Below are 23157 nucleotides of genomic sequence, written 5' to 3'. Positions count from 1 at the left end.
GTGTGTGTGTGTGTGTGTGTGTGTGTGTGTGTGTTTTGAAACTGATTAATGTTAAATGCACACATGAGTTCGGTACTTAATAAAGGTTCATTGTATTATAACAAAGTCCAAACACTACCACCCCACCTGAAACTACCTTACCTTTCAAGCCTTATCTCCAAATACTTCCCTATAAACTTCTATGCTCCAGACAAATTTGAACTATTCACCATTTGTCCAAAGTGTATGTTGTTTTCCATGCTATTTATTTTCTTCTGCCTGAAATGACCTCCCACATGCTGTACTATTTGCCCCTTTAGGCACAGCTCAAATGCCACTTCCCAGAAGATTCTTTTCTTTATCCTTCCCTACCTCTCCTTTTTGATTGGAAGTAATCTCTCATTTTTCTGAATTAGGTCAACATTTCATTTGTAACATTCAAAGAATTCTATGGCACCTACTAAAAAAAAGCAAAGTTAGCATCTGAGTGGCAGCGTTGGAGTTAGTCTGGCACTCTCTCTTACCAGCTATGTGAATAAGGGAAATCCCTTGATCTCTTTGAACCTCAGTTTCCTCAACAGTAAAATAAGGATAGTATATTTCCTTCCTTACAAGGCTGTTAGGAGAAAAATGCTTTGTGAACCTTCAAGTGACTTCAGAAGTGTGAGTGACTGTTCTTGGAGTTACTTGTGATCTCACCTCCAAGTATCATAAGCTTCAGGTTCAGAGCCCATTTCTCATCTGTCTTTAAATTCATCACTATGTTTTGCATATAGCAAGCACTCAATCTACTATATGAACAAAATACTTTTAAGAATGGCCCAAGTATGGGGAGGCTAGGTGACAGAGTGAAAAGAGTACCGGCTCTAGAGTCAGGAAGACCTGAGCTCAAATCCGACCTCAGACACTTAATACTTACTAGTCATGTGACTTTGGGCAAGTCACTTAACCCCAATTGCCCCTCCAAAAAAAAAGCAAAAAAAAAAAAAAAGAATGGCCAAAGTATAAATAATCTCCTACAGGTTCAAGTAATGGATCTGGTTTCACTTGAAAATACACACTCTGCCCTTGACTCTTAAAACAGTGTAAGACTTATTCTAAGATTATAATAACGTGGCTTAACAGGTATATTAAGTGGAAATGTACTGTATGAAAATCTGAAAGCAGAACAAGAAGAAAAAGTTAACATTTGCCAAGAACAAGGAAAGAAACAAAAAAAATGCTTGAAAACAATTTTTTAAATATGTTTTATGACTCTTTATGGAGTAATGGTAAATTGAACACACTATCTAATCAGTGAGAACAAGATTCTTTCTCTGTAAGAACTATATGGCATAACACTTACACATGGCCACAGCAATTTGATTTTATGGAAAGGGAACTGCAGTCATAAGACTAGAGTCATCTGCTAGCCCTGCTGATAGATCCTATGACCTAGGACAAGTTACTTAATCTGTCTTCGCACCTGTACAATGAAGAAGAAATGCTTCCTGTTACACTAGTGATTCTTAAACTTTTCACTGGAAGAAATCCAGGTAAGCTTTTCACTGGATGAAATCCAGGTAAGCTCTCATAACAGCCCAAATTTCATACCACCCTTTCAAAACCTCCCCCCAAAGCAAACAACTAGAAACCAAGCAGGTACCCACGGACTGGATAATGGCTATATGAAATGTGGTCCATAAACATGAAGGAATATTACTGGGCCAAAAGAAACAATAAATAATAAGAAACCAGAGAAACTTGGGAAGATTTGTACAAGCTAACACCAGAGTGAAATACGCAAAACCAGGAAAACAACACATACAGCAGTTTCACAATGTGGCCAGAAGGAACAATAAAATGAAATTGAATTCCACGTATTTTTAAAGATAAAGTGTGTCCCTGAAAAATAGATGAGAAAATGCTCTTTCTCCTCATTCCCTCCATGCAAGGAATGGGGAACCAATAGGTACAGAATGTAGCTTATGCTGTGAGATACAGCTGATATCCTGATTGGTTTTGCTGAACTATTTTTCCCTTTTGAATTCTTAAAAAGTAAACTGCCTAGGTAGGAGAGGGAGAGAGGGCTATATATTCAGAAATTAATTTTTTGTGAAAAAGTCAGTAACAAAGAACATCAATACTTAAAAAACAAAAACCATTACATATCAGACATACTAGTCTCACAGGTGCCACCACCACCAAACACCTGTTTAAAGTTCTATAACGCTAGCCACTTCCCTTTTAGAATTTCAGAAATTCTTAAAGACTTTAGCATACTAGTACAGGGAAAGGCTCCAAGAGGCAGAGGAGATTAGTTCGTTCACTCCATTTCTAAAGCCACCATCAACAATTTGATTCAATAAACCTTTATTAAGTATCTACTGGGTGCACTGTAGATACAAATATACAAATCCCAAAAAGGTCCTGCCCTAAAAAAGTTTACATTCTACATTAAATCACAAGATTTTATTTTCCATTAATAATTACAAGCTCAAACAACCATCACCAAACACCTATTTAGAGATCTATACTTCTAGTTTTAATTGCATACCTTCCCCCCACTCTCCCCCTGGGACTGAGAGGTGGAAGAAGGGAATGGATGCCCACTCCCATTTTTTAAAAAACACAGCCTTTTATATATTTGATAAGAATTAGGTAAGAGGGCAGGGTGGCTAGGAGGCGCAGTGAAGAGAGCGCCAGCCAGGACTCAGGAGGACCTGAGTTCAAATCCAACCTCTTATTAGCCATGTGACCTTGGGCTAGTCACTTAACCCCAACTGCCCTGCCTTCCCCCCTCTAAAAAGCAAAAAAAAAAAAAAAAAGAATTAGGTAAGAGGGGGTGAAGCAGAGAGAAAGAAGAATTAATAAATATTCAAAAATACAAATAACAGTCAAAAGTTAATTATTCACCGATTGATGAAAAACATACCTAATCTGCTGTTCTGGTCATTTTATTACTTATTAGCTCTTTACCTCTGTCAGAGGGTAGATGAAGAGATGGGATAAATTCCTGTCAATTTTGAAACTTCCTAGGCATTCTAATTAAAGAGTAAGTTAAAGAGTTGAAATTGATTCACGTTAAATGCACTGTATTCATGAATTGCAATGACGTTACATGTTATCCATGCCCCACTACCCCTAACAAGAAATGGCTGTGTTGATTTTTTTTAATGAATTTTTGAATGTTTTGGGTTTTTTTCCTGAAGTATATTGTTACTTTTAGACAAACACTAGGACAGGAATTTCAAATGGTAGCTTCTCCGCAATTTCTGGTCTCAGAGAGTTGCCTTAAGCACTAAGCCCTTTGCCCAGGGTCATGTCTGTCAGAGGAAGGACTTGAACCCAGGTCCTTCCAGACTCTGAGGCCAGTTCTCTAGCCATTCTGCCACTGCTGCCTCTAGCAGCCAAACTCTGGTATATTCACAAACTCCTTGGGAAAAAATCCAAAGGTAAATAATTCTTTCCTTATAACATAAAAAGAGCCATATACTAGCTTCCAATATAAAAAGGGAGTTAATACATCTGCTCAAAAATAGCAAGGTGAAATGCTTAAGCACCTTAAAGTGGTTAACTTTAAAGAAAAGGAAGAACAAAACAAAGAACTATTTACACCAAAGTTGGGGCATCACTACTATTATAACACTGAAAGAAATTGTTAATAATAACAGCTAACACTTATGTAGGACTTTATATGTTATTTTGTTTGAACCTCCCAATAACCCAGGTAGATAGGTACTATTACTCCCCTTTTACAAAAAAAAAAAAAAAGGAAAACTGAGGCTGAGAGAGGTTAAACAACATTGGCAAGGTCATACAGCTAGGAAGAGTCTGAAGCAGAATGTGAACTAGTGGCTTCCTGACTCCAGGGTCAGTACTATCCACTGGACTACCTGGTTGTCATAAACATAAAGCAAAATCTTCTGCTTCTTAGAATATAGAAATAACTCATTTGTTTATTTAACTTTCTCTAATAAATAAAATGTTATACCCAATGTTATTTTTATCTTCTTTTAGTTGTTGAAAGACAAGTTTAAAAAAAAAGAAAGTAGCACAAATGAATTTGCCAGAATTTTTCAGAATGAGTTTTTTAATATCTGTCAGTGTTCAATATTGGTCTCAAACTCAATATATCACATTCAAGCAAGAGGTTAATATTACAATCCACAGCACAATATAGTGCCAGAAAATTCAGACCCAAGCCACAGTGACCATTAGAACTTTAAAAGACCTAGTGAAATTTAATAGTGACCATAGACAAAAAGACATATAACTTTGTTGAACCTCAGTTTCCTAATCTGTAAAATGGAGAAAATAATACTTGCACTACCTACTTCACAGGCTCTTTGTGAGAAAAATTCGCTTTAGTAAATTGTAAGTCACCATATAAGTATAAACTTATCATTACATACTTATAAGACTACTAGTATCTAAATTCACAATATAGCTAAGTCTGTCTATATTAGTGACACCAAACCAACAACTTATTCTCCTAGAAAGGACCAAAGACAATATTCAGATAATATTCACTTCAAACGAAATTACTGATGCAAAGGTCAATCTAATTTGTTGAATATTGGTCTAAAGTGAAAAATGATAAATATTTCAAAGTACCCCAAAAGAAGAGTGCAGTGTGCCCCTTTCAAATAAAAAAAAATGGTTCTCTTTTCCCTCCCCTATTTCACAAACATTTTAAAACCATAAAGTCTCTGTTTTTTTTTAAAGCAATCGGGGTTAAGTAACTTGCTCAAGGTCACATGGCCAGTTATTTCTGGGTGTGGTGCTGAGTATCTGAGCCCGGATTTGATCCAGGTCATCTCGACACTGGAGCCGGTGCTCTTATTCTCTGAGCCATGTGGCCGCCCCTAAGCAATTGGGGTTAAGTAACTTGCTCAAGGTTACACGGCCAGGTGTTTCTGGGTGGGTGCTAAGTGCCTGAGCCCGGGATTCGATCTCCAGGTCTTCTCAACACTGGAGCCGGTGCTCTTACTCGCTGTGCTACTTGGCCGCCCCAACCATAAAGTCTTTAAGGCCAAGAACTAGTTTAAATTTCTTTCATAATCCCCTGGTACAACTGGCATCCTTCTCAACACACACTAACTGCTCAGTAAACTCTGCTGATTAATAACCATTAATAACCATATATAACCATAATAACCATTTCATGGTGAAAATAACTTTTCTAGTCTCTAAATTATCTCTTCAATGTTTTATGAAATATGACCCTAATCCAGATATGCAAAGAAACACAGTTGTGCACTCTCAAAGAAGTGTTTTATGGAAAATTAAGAACTACCGGTTTTTCTATTTAAAATAATTATGCTCTGAATTTGCAATATCATTCTTGCAAAGATCTCCAGACATTTTCATTAATTTATCCTCAAAGTATCTTAGTAAGTATAAAACAAGTAGGAATTAGCTACATTTTACACATGTTTAAAAAAAAGTTTCAACAAAATAGCACTAACACTACCCCTGGAGACATTCAACAAGAATGTTATCAACTGCAGTATATTTTCCCTTCACACATTCTTCTAAACATACATGAAAATCATCCAGAATAAGCCGAGTCTCCCATAATTTTTCCAACTGTATAACAGTTACATGATGGAATTATCATTCACTGTGCCAAATAGGAAGACAAAAAAACTGGGAAGGTAAAAGAAAGGAAGTGGTTTGGAATTAGAGACTTAAGTATTGTGTTTTGGAACAAGTTAATGAGGAGCTTTTCCTGAAGCAGATGATGTATTTCCAAAAAGTATTTCCAAGTACTTTCTGTCTCTTCCCTTCACTGCCTATTTTGGATAACACAGAAAAGATCTGAACTATTAAGGAAGACTGACTAAACTATTTCCAGATAAATACAATTCCAAACCTTAAAACAATAAACCCAATTCTCCTACTGTTTAAGATTATTCCTTGCTAAAATGAAGGCACTAAAAATCCAAGACACTGCCACACCATTAGGCTACAATTCATTCAATATAATGGGTCAAAATGCAACAAAAATTCAATTCAAGGGGCGGCTAGATGGCACAGTGAAGAGCACTGGCCCTGGAGTCAGGAGAACCAGAGTTCAAATCCAACCTCAGACACTTAACACTTACTAGCTGTGTGACCTTGGGCAAGTCATTTAACCCCAACCACCCTGCCTCCCCCCTTCCAAAAAGCAAAAAAAAAAAATTTAAATTCGACCAGTATCTACTGAGTATGTACTACAGGCAAGGTGATGTAGGTGCTTGATAAGACATGGTCCCAGCTCTTGAAGAGCTTACAAGAAGACATGTACACAAATAACTATAATCCAAATGATAATGTAGTGATGTAGGAAGTACAAAAGAAAAGCATAAAAATGCTACATAAATTAGAAGAGGGAGACATCAATGGGGGGGAGGGGCAAGAGGTGAAGCAGGTAAGGAGGAAAGAGGAAAGAGGTAAAAGGTAAGATTAACAGGCAGAAATGGGGCATGTGAGAAGAAGAAATTAAAGGTACAGGAGATAGAGCAAGAAAAGGCAGAGAGGGGAAAGGGTCAGGTCGGTTCGGGGAACAGTAAGCAGTCAAATCTGGCCACGACACAATGTACAAAGTTGGCTCAGAAAGTCAGACTGGAGCTTAGATAGTGAAAGGTCCGGAATGCCAAGCAAAGGAATCTGTGCTTTCCTGTTGGCAATGAGAAGTTACTGAAGGTTTCTAAACAAGGGAATCACATGACCAGAGCTGAACATTAAGCACTCTGGCAGTGGTACAAAGAATGGACAGGAGAAATGAGAGACCAGCTTGGAGACTATTACCACAGTCCAGTTTGGAGGTAACAAGAGCCTGAACTAGGACTGCTAACAGCGGTGGAAAGGAATAAGCACTTATGTAGCACCTACTTATGTGCCAGGCTCTGTGCTAAGCGCTTTACAACAACCCTGAAAGGTAGATGCTGTTATTATCTCCATTTTACAGTTGACCAAGCTAAGACAAACCTAACAGATTTGCCCAGAGTCACACAGCTAGTGTCTGAGGCTGGATTTGAATTTAGGACTTTCTGACTCCAGACCCAGTGTTTTCTAACTACTGTACTACCTAGCTGCCTAGAAAGAAGGATTATTTTTTAGAGATGGAACAAAGACTTAGCAATCAAATGGATATTGGGACAACAAAGGAGAGGGTCAGAAATCATAGTCACAAACAGAGCTCGAAAGGTCACCTAGTTCACTTCCCACATTTTATAGATGAGAAGTTAAGAGACTTGCCCACAATCACACAGCTGGGAAGTGACAAGATCTAGGATTCAAAGCCTGCTATTTTCCCATTATTGTACTGAAGAGGTTTTTGATCCTGAGTGACTGATGTCAATTAACAGAAATAGCAAAGTTAAGTGGGAAAGCTTTTTAAGCAGAAAAGGTTTTCTGGGGGGAATGGATGAATTCTATTTTGGAAATGTTGAATCTGGGGTCCAAAGTGGAAAACAGGATTTAAAATCAATGCCAATTAGTATCCAGGTATTAAGTATTTACTATGTGCCAGCACTGTGCTAGGCACTAAGAATACAAAGTCAAAAACAAGGCTCTTCCCTTCAGAATCCTAACTCTATAGGGTGAGGAAGCATATGGAAATGTGAGTCTGGTGCTCAGGAGAGAGAGGGGTTACTCAAAAGTTTTAATGTAGCTTCCAAAATGCCTAATTTTCCAGTTAGCTGTTCCATAGAAGGTATTATACCTAGACTTTTCAGATGTTCAGTAAGTAATTATTTCAATAGCACTATTTATAAAGTCACTTTTAATTATCATCAATCTGTATTCAAGATTTGTAACAAAATATCCAAACCGCACAATTACAAGCTGCCTACTACAAGGTAAGATGATTATTATTTTCATGGAATTTTCCTGAACCTGTGATTTCATTGCTTTGGAAACTCTCAGGTGAAGAAAATTCCTCAGCATTGGTTGGGACCTTTTCTACAATACCCAGCATTAGATGTCTGAAGGTTAGCAGTGAAAGGTTAACCAAACTGCTCAGTATGTAGTCAATATGTTTCCCAGATGGTACTTAAACCATGTCTTCTTGGTTTGGAGGCTGGCTCTCTACCCACTATCACTTGCTTCTTACCCCAAATCTATCCATATTTATTTATAGATTATATACTTGTACATGGATCTAAGTTGATTTTATTTTGATTAATTTCATGATTGTCATTTGTGAAAAAAGGGCTCCACAAAGCTATGTAGCTCCAAATGAAAGAAGGTCAGCTTTTCTCATTTGGAAAGTGGCTATGCTTACTAAATCATGACACTCACCAGAATCCCACCCACCAAACATGCAAAAATCCATGTTGAAATTCCGCTCATAAATTTCTGTGTTGCCTGATGTCAGTTATTCTTGTAAACTAATTTAAAGGTGTTGCATTTTTAACAACTAGGCACAAAATCCACTGAAATTCTTCATTTGAAAGATTTTTTAACAGGTTAGAAAATTCTATTTCCAAGTGTTTCAAGTGTACAGGTGTGAGAGTTCACACAGGGGACACATAAATCATTTTCGGTAGTATAATCACATAACATTTCCAAACATCCATTTTCAAAATATCCATAGCATAAGTTTCTTTTAAAAAATAGTTACTTTCTCACTCAGAGTTAAAATATCACCTTTGTCTGATATACAAGGCATACAGCAAAAAAACACAAATACATAATACCAAAAGCATTCCCCCAATGAATAAGAGATCAGAAGATATGCACAAACTATTCAAAATAAGAGCTGCAAATTATTAACGACCACATGAAATACTCTGCCAAATCACTAGCAATAAAAATAGAAATCAAACAATTCTGAAGTTTCAGTTCACATTTACAAAATTGATGATGATGTCAAAAGATGGAAATATGATCATAAATGATGGAAGGGTTGTGTGAAGACAGGTACAGTAAAAGACAAGTAGAACAGGCAATGGATCCAACCATTCTGAACAGCAACTTGGAATTCTTGTGACAGTTAACTAAAATGTCATAGCTTTTGACCCAAAGCCCCCAGTGTTGGATACATATCTCCAAGGAGGTCAAATATACAAAGAAAGGTCCAATATTTACCAAAATAGTTATAGCAGTACTTTTTGTAGTAGCAATGATGTAGATGCCCATCAACTGGGGAATGGATAAACAAGTTATGGTATAAAAATAAAACATATTACTGCATCATAAGAGACAAATATAAAAAATACAAAGAGATAGGGATAGATTTTTATGAGCTGATATAAAATGAAATAAGTAGAATCAAGCAAACAATATACACGTGGTTCCAAAAATGTAAGTAGAAAGAAGAAAATTGAAAGAATGCTGCATTACTACAATGATCAAGCTTAACCCTAGAAAACAGATACAAGAATGCATCTCCCTACCTTCTGTGCAAAGATGAGTGACTATTATTATGGATTTATGCATATGCTATCAGTCTTGCTAAACTTTTTTTCCTTTTTATTTTTTGCTATAAAGGATGATTCTATCGATTGAAGAAAAGGAAAGGACATACTGAGGAGAGGGGTAATATTAAAAAAAAGACAGCAAAAGAAATTTAAGTCACTTTACCTTGAAAGGCAAGTTAGTGGGCTTATTTGAAAATATCACTAACATATTATTTACAGACACTGGTCATCCAACTTGGAACATTTATCTTTTTGTAAAAGAAAGCTACATAACATCTTTAAGTTTGACAGTTCTTTTACGTATTTTGTCAGAGGATAATTAGAGAAAATCTGTATGGATAAAACACTGGCATAAATATTATTTGGGGGATAAAGGTTTGTAGGATTTTTGTTTGTTACTGCAGCCCAATGGGTCATCCCATGGCCTCTTGGAAGTATACACCAAAGCCTTTGATTTGGAGGCCACTGACTAAGAAAACCACTGGTGGAAGAAAGGGAAGCTGTATATGGGAGAGGGTGTAGCATTTGTCAAATGAATATTTCATGGTATAATATTTGCATTTTTTCCAATACTTGAATCTAGAATTCTACAAATGTTCTCACATTGTATAACTCTTTTCATATCTTTTTCTAGATACTTGTCTTGTTTTTCCTGTGACTTATTTCGTGAATTTGAAGATTCAGACAAATTTGTAGATGTTGAAACCACACAAGTGAATCTCTCAAATACTCAAATGTATCTGTGATCTTATCAATTCTGAAGTCCTCCATTAAGCAATCAGCAAGCACTGATTAAATACTTATCATGTATAGGACACTATACTAGATGCTAGCAATACAAAGACAAAAATAAAACATTTCCTGCCCTCAAAGAGCATACATTTTGTTAAGGAAAATAATGTGTACATAAATGTGTAACGGAGAACATACATACGCATATGTGAAAAATAAATTGGGGGCAGAGGGCACTAGGAGCTGGGGATATCTGGAAAGGCTTCATGTTGGATCAAAGGATCAAAATATCCTATAGAAGTCAATGTCTGAGCTGAGTATTGAAAAAAATAAAGGATTTTAAGCAAGCAGAAATGAAGAGGGAGTACATTAAAGGTATGGGGCAACCAGTGCAAAAGTGTATAGATGGAAGATAGAATTTCATGTATGAGAAACAGCAAGAAGTCTATCTAAACCATAGAGTAAAGAAAGGGAAGTAATCTATATGATGCTACAAAGGTAGATGGGCCATAATTGTGAAGGGTTTTAAATGCCAAATGGGAATCTATATTTGATTCTGGAGTCAACTGGGAGTCACTAGAGTTTACTGTGAAGAGGAGTGGGGTCAGGCCTGGCTTTAGGAAAAGCACTTTGGCAATTGTGCTAAGAATGGATTGGAGAGGGAAGAAACTTGAGACTAATCTAACAACCTAGTTGGGAGATGATAAGGGCCTAAAACAGGATGATAACTATGATGTTAGTAAAGAGAAAGAGAGAGACCTCAGAGATATGCAGATATCTTAGGTACTGACTGGTTATATGGGCTTAATCCTAAGGAAACGAGATTGAAAACCTGAATGATTAGATGAATGGTAGTGTCCTTTATGGGACTATGTAAATTCAGAAGGTTGACTTTTGGAGAAAGATAATGATAACAGCAATGTAAATCCCAACCCATTTATGCCTATTCATCATGTATGTCTCACTCTGTCCCACCAAAAATATAAAAGGGAAGGAAAGGCTCTTGCTCACCAACCACTGCCCTAGAGTTGGCCAAAGGGTACCTCAATCCGCAAAGTGACATGGGGGCAGAATTTCCCCAATGGTACAGTACCTGTACATCTGCTGTGGGTGCCTGTGTCATTTTTAGAGGCTTATAAACTACACAGCACCCAAAATTACAGATCCTCCAAATATTGACTGCTACAGATTACAACATGTTTATCACTTAGGTAAGGTTTACATTCATAATCTCTGAGCTGGAAGGGACTGTCCAACTTGAATAATTTCCTCTACAACATCCCTGACATCCAGTTATAAAGTCTCTGTTTGAAGACCTCCAGTGGAGAGGAACAAGCTTTGAGATCATATGTAAACTTTGGTAAATATAGAGGAGAAAATTCCAACCAGTGAAAAAGAAAAAAAGAATGAGGAAGAAGGAGGTAGCCCATTTAACAAAAAAGCATTTCAACAAGATCTTTTATCCTTTTCCAAAAGAAAATGGCCAGAAATAGCAAAGGTGTTATCTGGGTTTCAAGTCATGGAAAGTTGTGAGTAAAAAGAATAAAAATGAACATACTGTGGCAGTACTGAGTCTACAATGGATAACCCATCACCTTTGTCTTTATTATTTAAAAATTCTCCAAGTTATCACACCCTTAAAACTATTATAAAATCTCACAGAAGATCTCAGGGCTGTTAAATGTCCACTGCTATACAACATGCCCTACCCACTTTATGGACCTTCTCCAGCAGCTTTCAGGACAAAACAGCAGCTGGAACACATGTCCCAGTAGCCCAAGCACTAAACCAAGACAGGATAGCTGGGCTCAATTTTTGTTTTGATTCTAAAAATTATGAAAAACAGAAGCAGCCCACCAAAAATGTAACCAAAGCAATGCTAACTCAAAAAAAGAATCAACTCTTCCCAGTTGTTAAAAGTTCACTGGAAATACTACATAAAACTTAACATCAAGCATTCTGACTCAAATTAACAAACAGGTATTTATTCAAATAATTTCTTTCTGCTAAAGACAATCTTCTTTAAGCTGAACTCTTCCCTACCATCCTTTTTCCTCCATAAGTTCTCTTAAAACATCTAACCTTTTTTTCCTCTTATTTATAGCATCATACTTTTTCCTGGGAAATTAATTACAAATAATATGGAGATAATGGAGAAGCTTACTGTCATTAGTAGCAAAATTTTTAGAAAACCACAAGCATTTTCTAATGAAAAGTCATGCAATTAACAAGAATAACCAATCTAATAACAGCAGGCAACTGAATATATTAATTCAACATTCTATAAGGTTCAAAAAATTTAACAACAACAAAAAAGCCCTGAGTTTCTCCATAATTATTTTGTTAGCTATTGATTTTAAATGTATTAATATTTAGACTGCTTTAAGAGTCTAAAGAAAAGAACTGGCTGTAGTACCACTTGACTTTAATACTGCTACTTACTTAAGTGTGTTCTCCCTCAAAAAAAAAATCTTTATTGAGTTTTGAGCATTGAATAGCATTCATTATTGCCTCTATACTTTAGTCTCTGCCTAGACCAAAACAGTGTTTATCTACCATTTGCCAAGGGTTATGACTATAGCAAGGAGCAATACTCAACATCATAAAAGCTGAAAGAGAATAGTTACATCAGTCAAAAGAGCTATCCATAATCATAGCACAAAGAAGGGTCCCAGCTCCTAGCAAAAAAAAACCCTGGAAGGAGGCAGAGCCAAGATGATGGAGTAAAGGAAGGGGTTCACCTGAGCTTTCCCAAATTTCCCTTCAAACAACTTTAAGATGACACCTCAAAACAAATTCTGAAGTAGCAGAACCAATAAAAAGACAGCATGAAACAATTTTCCAGCCCAAAACAGCTTAGAAGGTCAGAAAGGAAAGGTGAAAGTAGAGCTCAGTGCAAACCCAGACCATAAGCCAGCAGCAGGCCTTGGGGCTTGTGTATCACCTGGCAGCAGCTTCTGCAGGGCTCAGCCCACAGACTATAAGGGGGTTGGACAACTGGTCAGAAGAATATTTGTTGGCACTGGATACTGGACTCTATTACATTACCTATACTTGGTTCTGGCTCCTCGTCCCAAAGTGAGGAGGAGCAAAAGCACACTAGAGTATGTGGCTACAGGGAAGCAGGGACCCTGGTCACAGTTCCAGGGCAGAAAATAGTGCTTGTGGTTGCTCACAGACCAGATCACTGGCCAAGAGTACAGTGACCACATGTCTCCTTAGATCATACCACTTTCAAAGAACTGAACATTTTCAGAGCTATCCCAGAACTAGCTCTGAAAACAGAAGGAGGGGAACGGCTAGGTGGCACAGTAAATAGATCACCAGCCCTGGAGTCAGGGGTACCTGAGTTCAAATCCAGCCTCAGACACTTAACACAAAACTAGCTGTGTGACCTTGGGCAAGTCACTTAACCCCAACTGCCCTACCTTTCCCTCTCCAAAAAATTTTTAAAAAGAAAAAGAAAACAGAAGCAGAGCAGACTTTTAACATAAAGTTAAAGGTCAAGAAATAGGCTGAAAAAAATGAGCAAACAACAGAAAAAAGAACCTGACCATAGAAAGTTACGATGGTGACAGGGAAGGTCAAAACACAAAGTCAGAAGAAGACAACAGAGTCAAAACAGCTACAAGCAAAGCCTCAAAGAAAAGCCTCAGTCCCCCAAAAAAACGAATTCCTGGAAGAACTCAAAATGATTTTAAAGTAAAGGGAAAATTGAGAAAAGAAACAAGAATGATGCAAGAAAATCATGATGAAAAAAAAAGTCAACAGCTTGGTAAAGGAGGCCCAAAAAAATACTGAAGAAAATAACACCTTAAAAAAGAAAGTAGGCCAAATGGTAAAAGAGACACAAAAATCCACTAAAGAGAAGAATTCCTTAAAAAGCAGAATTGGCTAAATGGAAAAAAGACATGAAAAATTCCCTGAAGAGAATTCTTTACAAAGTAAAATGGCCAAATGGGAAAGGAAGTACAAAAGTTCACTGAAGAAAATAATTCCTTAAAAATTAAAACTGGGCAACTAAAAACTACAACTTCATGAAACATCAAGAAACAATATAACAAAATCAAAAGACTGAAAAAAATAGAAAGAAATGTGAAATATATCTCATTGGAAAAACAAATCACCTGGAAAACAGATCCAGGAAAGATAATTTAAGAGTTTTTGGAATACCTGAAAACCATGATCAAAAAAGAACCTAGACATATCTCAAAAAATTATCAAGGAAAAACTACTCTGACACCCTAGAACCAGAATCCACCAATCACCTACTGAGAGAGATTCCAAAAGGAAAACTCTCTGGAATTTTATAGTCAAATTCCAGAGCTCCCAGGTTAAGGAAAAAATATTACAAGCAATCAAAAAGAACCAATTCAAATACCATAGAACCACAGTCAGGATAACAGAGGATTTAGCATTTTCTATGTTAAAGGAATAGAGGGGCCTGGGATATGATATTCTGGAGGGCAAAACTGGATTACAACCAAGAATCACCTACCCAGCAAAAATGAGTATAGTCCTTCAGGGGAAAAAATGGATATTTAATGCAATAAAGGATTTTCAAGCATTCCTGATGAAAAGACCAGAGCTGAATAGAAAATGTGACTTTCAAATCTGACTCAAGAGAAGAATAAAAAGATAAACAGGAAGAGGGATTCAATAAGGTTAAATTGCTTACATTCCTACATAGGAAGATGATATTCAGAACTCCTAAGAACTTTATCATTATTAAGGGACATGGTTGTGAACTGACTATGATGGGATGATGTTTAAAAAAAATTAAAATTAGGGGGTAAGAAAGAGGGATGCACTGAGAGAAGGGGGATGGGAGAGGTAGAATGAGAAAATTATCTCATAAAAAAGGTTCACAAGGAAGAGCTTTTACAGTGAAAGGGGAAATGGGGGTAACAGGAAATGCTTGAGCTTCACTCTCATAGGAATTGGTTCAAATAGGGAATAACATATCCACTCAACTGGATATATAAATTTATGTTACCCTACAGGGAATTAAGACAGGAAGGGGATAAGAGAAGGTAGCAGTGGGGAGAGAAGGAGTACTGAGAGAAGGGAGGTTAGACTGGGGGAGCAAAACACTTGAGGAAGGACAAAGTGAAAGGAGAGAAAAAGAAGAATAAATGGGAAAATGGGGTGGAGGGAAATATACAGTTAGTAATCATAACTGAAAAAAATTTTACAGTGAGTTTCTCTGATAAAGAAATTATTTCTCAAATATATAAAGAACTGAATCAAGTTTATAAGAATACAAGTAATTCCTCAACTGATAAGGGGAAGGGTAATGAGAAAGGGGAAATGACTGGCAATAAAAACAAAATGTTATAAGAAAACTTAAAAAAAATACACTTGCTAGAATTTATAAAAGTTTTCAAATGAAAATTTGTTAACTATTAAATAACTCAGTAGTCATTTGACCAGTAGCCAATAATCCTGTGCTGTCATTTGACCAGACTTTATAAATTAATCAGTTATATATGCTTCACGTTTTTGAAATCCCACTAGAAAGGCTTGGTTTTTTAAAAGCAACACTTTTTAATATTTGTTTTTCCTTTGATTAGATGGATCAGGTAAGCTCTAGTCCCTTCTCACTCTAAAGTCTGTCAAGGTATTATTCTGCCTATTGACCTGCTTGTAGAACAGGTTAAAATATCTGCTAAGTACAGCATAGATCCAAGATTCAAACCTCAAAATGACTGTTTTGTAAAGGGAAGCACGGTGTAATGGAAATGACAATGACCTTAGAATCAAGAGCCCTTTACTAGCCATGTGACCATGGCCAAGTCACTTTAATGTTGCTGTTTCCCAATCTATCAAATGAGCATAATAACCCTTGTGTTAGCTACCTCATCAAATTGTAAGGATTGACATTTTTAAAACACTACTATGTAAGTATCAGCTATTCTTCCTTTCTCTGTGATTATAAGACTAGATGACAGTTACTTCATCCATTCCATTCAAACATCATTCTTTTTTTCCTTTCAGCTTTAATGAATTCTTGGTAAATGAACAGATTATAGGAAGGGAAGGGCAAAGACAAGTCACTTGAAAAAAAAAACTGGTAAAGTTCTGCTTATGCCCCCACATTAGAAAAAAAATCAACCTTAGTGAGCTAAACTTATAAATAAATTTCTAAAACTGCAAACTGGCCAGGATATACCTAGATGATCAACCAAAATCAAAGTCTGATTATGAGTGTCCTAAAGGGCTTCACGATGTTTCAAAGAATTATCATTAACCTCCAACCTTTGATGAAATCTGAATTAACAAAAGATAGCCTCTGAGGAAGCAGCCATTGCTACCATCTCCTAACAAAGGGTGCCACTATTTATATATGGTCACTACCAGCCTTCAAATTTTAAATTCTACCAGAAGGCAAAAGATGTGGGGGCACCTGTGTCACAAGGAAGGGAATGAAAAATATATTTGCCATCATATTTTATATTCTCCCCATATCCCCTTTTCAAAATTCTCATAGTACTATGTATGTCTGGACCACTTCTTTTCCCTTCTTTGTACAATCTGTATAATAGTTATTTGTATGCATGTTTCCTTTATTAGATTTAATCTCCTTGAGAGCAGGGGCTGAACTTTTTTACTCTTTGTATCCTCAGTGTTTAGCATAGTATCTAGCAAACACTTCAGTTATTCAGATTACTTTCACCAACAGAAATTACAAACTAACTTTTTAAGATGATTTTTAAGCAGTGCAATGGCTGAAAATTTCATCATCATATGATTCAACTGGTGATGAACCTCTCTGAATTTAGCTAGGCTGGTCTTTGGAAAATAGATATACTATCAAATAATGTGCCTATAATTGAAGTCTTTCAGCTTGGTAAAATTTGCCTCACAGGCACAACTTTTAAGAACTCAAAGTCACCTTTATGCCAAGAAGAAGATAAGATTTCAGTCTTGCCCACAGTAGGTGCTTATAAGACATTCATTGAATTGATTCATTGTTTTATCAACCCCCTAAATAGTAATTCAGTTTTCTCATTGTAACCAATTAAGGAAGACAAGGGAAGCTTCAAATGGATAAATTTTAAGGACCTAGAAGTCGGTAAAATCAAACTTTGCTCAAAGTATTTTCTAGCTACTAAATGAGTATATGTGATATATAGAAATCAAATAAGGTAAATAAGGAAGTTCTAAAACCATAAAAGAACCTAAGAATTAGCAAAATTTTATCAGAGTATTTGATAATAAAAATAGCTGACATTTGTATTTTGTTCTAAGGCTTGCAAAGCAAATCATACACATTAACTCTTTCGAGTCTTACAACAACCCTGTAAGGCAATATTATCGATAATCTTATCCTCATTTTACAGATGAGGAAACTGAGGGGTTAAATGACTTGCCCTTGGTCACACAGCTAGTAACTGTTAGAGGCAGAATTTGAACTCAAGATTTTCTGACTCCAAGTCAGCATTCTACCTTACATTGTCTTCCATATACCAAGATTTCCCACAACACTGCAACTGAATGATCTATATAAGAAGTATTTTCAAAAATAAAAACTGAAGCCCATCCACATTCTTAAGTTACATGGCACAGTCAATGGTTAAAGAAGACAAAGGTATTGTCAAGTCCACATGGCAAAGAGAAAAGGCTGCAAACAGAAACACTATCAGCACTATAGCACAGATTTTCACTTCTCAGCTATACCTTCATTCCAAATAGAAATAGTGACACACAGATGACCTTGAAATGCAGACATGAGTCATTCAGTAACAATGAAATTAATAGATACTTTCAGAATGTAAGACCAGAAGACAAAAATGGTAAATGTAAGAGACGCACATCAATGCACTGCTGTTGGAATTATGAATTGATCTGACCATTCTGGAACACTACCTATAACTATTCTAGAAAGAGCACTAAACTTTATGTGCCATCAGACCCAGGGAAATCACTACTGGGCATGTAACACAAGGAGATCAAAGACAGAAAGATCTTACATGCCCAAAAATGATTTCCTATGGTAACAAGAAAAAAACTGAAACAAAGTGGGTACCCACCAATTAAGCAACAGCTGAATGAACTGTGGTATGTAAATGTAAGACTATTTGCCCCATAAGAAATGATAGCTATGAAGGCTACAGAGGAACAAGAAGATGTGTATAAATAAACTGAGGTAGAACAAAATAAGCAGAAAAAAGAGAACACTCTCTAGGGAATGATCACAACAGTATAAAGAAAAACCTGAAAGACATTAGAAATGTCTTATTAGTGGGGGACTCTTAAAGATCATAGATCTAGAGCTAGAAGAGCCACAGAATGCACATAGTCCATTTTACAGATGAGGAAAATGAAGACACAGGAGATTACAACTTACTCAAGGTCGCTCAGGTAGTATGTATAAGAGGGAGGTTCTCTGATCACTTTCCACCATATGAAGTGAGGCACATGGCCAAGGTGTTGGTTTTCTGCCTAAATATACATTTTTTTGTTTACAAGGAAGGTTTTGGGGTGGGGATGGGTACAGAGGGAGGAAAGGCTTGGTGTCATTTAGAAATGACAATTTTTTTTAAGCAGCCTCCATACCTTCCTACACTATATTCAAAAAACCATGATATAGCTATGTTGCCATGGCATCCAGGATGCTTTGGACAACAGATATCATAAATATTGTGGTTTTATAGGTAGGGCTGACTTACAAAGATTATTACAGTAAGTAAATAGTATTCTGAATGGCTATTATATTTTATCTTTAAAAGGATTTCTGATTAAGTTGTGAATATGCTTTAATGCCCAATTTAATGCTGACACATATACAAGAGGCCAGCAACGTATAAAATTCTATCAGAATCACATATAGTAACTTGTCCTTACCCTGTAGCTTACAAAAGAGTGGGTATAGATAGCCTTCTAATAAAACACATTACTATTAGCAAGGCCACATAAGGATCATGATCTTGTACCCAATACACAAATGCAAATGTGTCTGAAAAGAATGGTAACTTAATAACCACTTAAGATAAGAACTTGTAACAATGTTTAAAGTTTTCAACTAATGTAATCAGCAAGGCAAGGTTTAATGAGAGGTTTTTGGAAAAACTGGTAGAATCCTTAAGGTAAACTAAAAACTTAATTATGTCTGCCACTAACAAAATCTTGCAATAAAACCTAAAATAAAATTCCTAGTATAGTTAGAGGCATGTATAAAAAGCATGCATATGAAGCATTAGGAGATTGTCGTGACAGAATCATTCAAACCCCACATTTGACACTGACTAGCTGTGTGATCTTGATCAGATCATTTTACTACTCAGTTTTCTCATCTATATATCAAAGGTACATGTACAACCTAACTCATAGGTCTGCTATGAGGTAAGTGCTTTACAAATCTTAACAACCTATATAAATATTATTTTTGGTGTCTAGTTTAGTCATGGGGAAAAAATAATTATTTGGCCTCAGTTTCCCTAGTTGTAAAATAAGAAGGAGTTAAACTAGATGAGATTGGGCAAGTAATGTAAACTCTCTGGGCCTCAGTTCCCTCATCTATAAAATAAGGGAGTTACCCTAGATGGTCTCTGACGTTCCTTCCAGCTCTGGATCTACAATATACCATGGTTATCTCTTGTTGGAGAGAAGCCCCATGAGGAGGCCCTGAACTGAAGAGAAGAGGGAAGAAGTGACAGGCAGAAGGAGGAATCCCACCCAGTAGCAGCATCACTGCAGGCTGCGGCTGCCAAGCCAAAAGGCTGCTTGCTGACAGTACACAGCCCTTGAGCTTCCTGCCTGGTAGCTCAGGCAGAGGGAGTTTGCCTGAGGTTCCAGAGGTAGCTGGTTCAAACTCAACCTTCCCTTCCAACACTAATCATCTGTTAATTTGTGCATTTAGTAACTAAATAATTCAAAGGAACACAGGCAGAAAATAAATTGGAGGTAGGGAAAAATTAATCAATTTTTCTTGGTTCAAAATAAAAACCCCCATTACTTAGAAAAATTCTTAACCATACATTTTAAAATAACTGTTCAAAACTAGATGCTACTAATATGTCCTTAACTGATCCAATAGAAATGGGATTTTATAGGTCCTTAACTTCAATCTATTTACCTCAACCCCCCTCCCCAAAAAAACCCAGCTATTTAAGTCCAGGTTTTTGGTTAAAGTTGGCCCCTCTAACTTTATATCCAAGACTGTTCTAGACTAACCTTGATAAAATTATCCTAGAAAACATCTACTGTGTTTGTGGAAGAGTGACACAGAACTGAAATTTTAAGGGGGAAGGGGAAAAGGGAAAGGATTCAATGAAATAGCTCAGAGATAAAGGATACTCCAATTTGGGGGGTGGGAAGCCTCCCAAAGCTATTATCTTTGTACACAGATTTCAAGATTGCCCAATATTTAGTGTAAACAGATATACTAGTGACATTATTTGTTCATGGTGAAAGGTCTTTAGAAAAATTTTCAGATGAAATAAAAACACATGGGAGACACATATTCAAGGACATACAAAGTTACCCAAATCACAGAAATTTTGGATTATATTACCTGTTCTGCACCATAAACTGTAGCAAACTGAACAAACTCTTCTATACGGACAAAACCATCCCCATCTCTGTCTAGGGCATCAAATACAGCTCTGAGGCGAGGGCCATCTTCCTGACACCCTGAAGGCTCATTTGGAATTGGTTCAGTCTGGTTGAAATCAGAGGATTGGCCCAGGTTATTCTGAACTATATCTAACTTCAGATCACACAAAGTGGAAGTAGTGAAAGAGGGAAAGAAGTTTATTTCATTACTAATTTGGTAACTGTGATTTAAATCCTCCGCACTTAATGAAACACTTCTCTGGCATCTTCCGGGCACATAATCCTCTGGCTCTTTAGTCCAGGAAAAAACTGGATCAAGTCCTGAGAGCTGGGTTTTGGTGTCCGGGCAAGCAGCCTGGTCCATGCCTAAGTAAAAATCTCGTTGATCCTGAAGAATGTCATCACTTTCCCGAAGGCAGTTTTCCGTACATGATTCCTGCTCCCCAAACTCTATGCTCAATTGTAAATCCTGTGGAGGTGACCGAGGTGGGCCCAAATCAAGAGCAAAAAGGTCTCCCTGCTCCTGCTCTTCAGAACCTGTTAACCGGTCGGATACTACAGGATCCTGCACCAAGGTAATAGCTGTATTAAAATCCCCTTCAGAAGAATCATCAACCACACCTAGCAAAGACATCTGCTTGTCACTAACGGATAAATCCTGATCGATGTCAGCGACAGAAGCATTGGTCTCTTGGTCCAAAAGACAGAGGTCCTGATTTTCTAACCGATACAAATATTTGATGGGTCCTTCAGAAAATAAGTCCTGGTGGAGCTTCACCTCCCCCAAAACTTGCTGGAAAGCCACAGACCCCGTTTCCTGCAAAACAGGCCCTAAAAGCACCGGGGACTGCGGGGGGGTCTCTGGAGGAAGCAGCACCAGATCGGGACCAGGCACCTGCCCCCTGGATTCCTCTGACACTTTCTCCAGGTCCATGAGGAAGTATTTCCCCTTCTGCTCCGGGAACAGGTCCCCAAACGTCAGCAGGGAGTCCGACGAGGTCCCGGCTGATGCGGACAGAGTCACGAATAAATCCGGCTCCATTTTCATGGGAAGGAAATTGTCCAGGGAGGCCAACAACGAAGAATCGGCCCCCACCCCGCCCCCACCCCCTCACAGCCGAGGCGAGGCTGCGGCCCGCGACCGCGGGTCTGCGCGGCGGGTGATTCCCTGCGGCTCGGGACGCAGACAAAAGACCTCCTCAGACACAGCAGGAGAAGGAGGAGGAGGAGGAGGAGGACGGGCGGCGGCGGCGGCAGCTGCCGAGAGCATCACTGCATCGGTGCGGGCGCCGCTGCCCCGCGGGGATCACCAGACCCTCCAGCGCCGGGAGCAGGGGATGCCGCTGCTTGGGCCGTCGGGCCCCCGCATCCATCTTGACCACCGACGCCCCTCATCTCTCCACACACGCCGGGAGCGGCAGGGGGGGCCCCATGGCGGCTGGGAAGAGGCCCACGACGAGGGAGGGAGGGAAGGGGCTGGGATGGGATCGGGCTGGAGAGCGGTGGCGGGCCGGCAAGCCTAAGGAGAGAACCCACCGCCCTGGCCGCTCTATTCTTGGGCTCGATCCCCGAAGCTGAGGGGGCGGAGGGTAGCCTGAGAGTCTGGAGGCTGCTGAGCTCGAGCCCTTAGCCCCGCCCCTTATCCTGGCCGCGTGGCGTCAACACGTTCATAGGCGTCGGGATTGGCCCCGCCCCCTCCTAGGATGACTATAAAAGAGCGGCGGGGCGGCTTGACTAGGCTCTGCTGCGGCGGGCGCCAGGATGGGTGGTGTGCTGTATGGAAACGTGGGAGTTTTGAACTGGCTCTTTCCTCACGCCCCAGGGTCTTTGTCTCCGCCTCCCCGAAAAAGGAAGTTGAAGTGTAGGAATAGGGCTGCTGTAGGTGCGGAGCCGCAGGGACGTACCGGTCGGCCCTGTGGTTCTCCTCCCTCTAGGAGAGGGCGAGGGTGAAGTGAGAACTGCGGTTCCGCCGCCGTTGCTGCCTGGGCGGTGACGTCACCTTATTGCCTTGTGCTGGGGTGAGCGGAGGTGGTGCTGAAGGATGGGGAGATCTGGGACCGCGCCGGCTCCCAGCCTCCTCCCCCACACCCCGCGGGAGGATTGGTGCCGTCCTCGTCCTCAAGGAGAGGCAGCCTTCCCCATAAAGTGACTGAGGGTGTGCGGCGCGGCGTGGCCTTAGTGCCCGGGACCGCCCCTACCAGCCGGAGCATCTGTCATCCACTTGCCTCTCCGAGTGGCTATCCCTCCAGTATTCTCGCCCAAAATGGGAGGCACCCTCCCAATCGGGAGGATCTCTGAAGTCCGGCGGGGCCCAGCCCGTCTTCGTCCGTTAGAGGGGAGGGGTCTGGGTCTGCCGTCCTCCTCTCCACAGCCCCACCACAGACACACCCCATTCTGCCCTTGTCTCGGGGGAGCCGCCCCGCATTCCTCTCTCTACATCCCTCCCTCTGCCCTCCGCCCTGGACCGAGCTGGGGAACAGAAGCTTAATTGGCTCGAACT

The 23157-nt window shown here is 38.9% G+C and overlaps 1 protein-coding gene across 2 annotated transcripts in view; it reads right to left on the bottom strand.

The window, feature by feature from the left end:
• The window catches only part of RAB11FIP3 (RAB11 family interacting protein 3), a 172284-nt gene extending 149967 nt beyond the window's left edge, over nucleotides 1-22317 (bottom strand). Inside the window, exon 1 of one of the 2 annotated variants that reach the window (XM_069107918.1) lies at nucleotides 20617-22317. In XM_069107918.1, the coding sequence (XP_068964019.1) occupies nucleotides 20617-21705 (1089 nt within the window). In that variant the 5' untranslated portion in view covers nucleotides 21706-22317. The remainder of the gene's footprint in view (nucleotides 1-20616) is intronic. The other variant, XM_069107925.1, reaches the window with a different exon arrangement.
• Nucleotides 22318-23157: the final 840 nt, after the last annotated feature.

This window comes from Petaurus breviceps, unplaced genomic scaffold (assembly GCF_028583685.1).
Source record: "Petaurus breviceps papuanus isolate PSGF00001 unplaced genomic scaffold, PetGlider_PUasm1.0 138, whole genome shotgun sequence".
Classification (NCBI taxonomy): Eukaryota; Metazoa; Chordata; class Mammalia; order Diprotodontia; family Petauridae; genus Petaurus; species Petaurus breviceps.
Note: the sequence above shows the minus strand (reverse complement) of the source record. Positions and strands in the feature narration are given on the sequence as shown.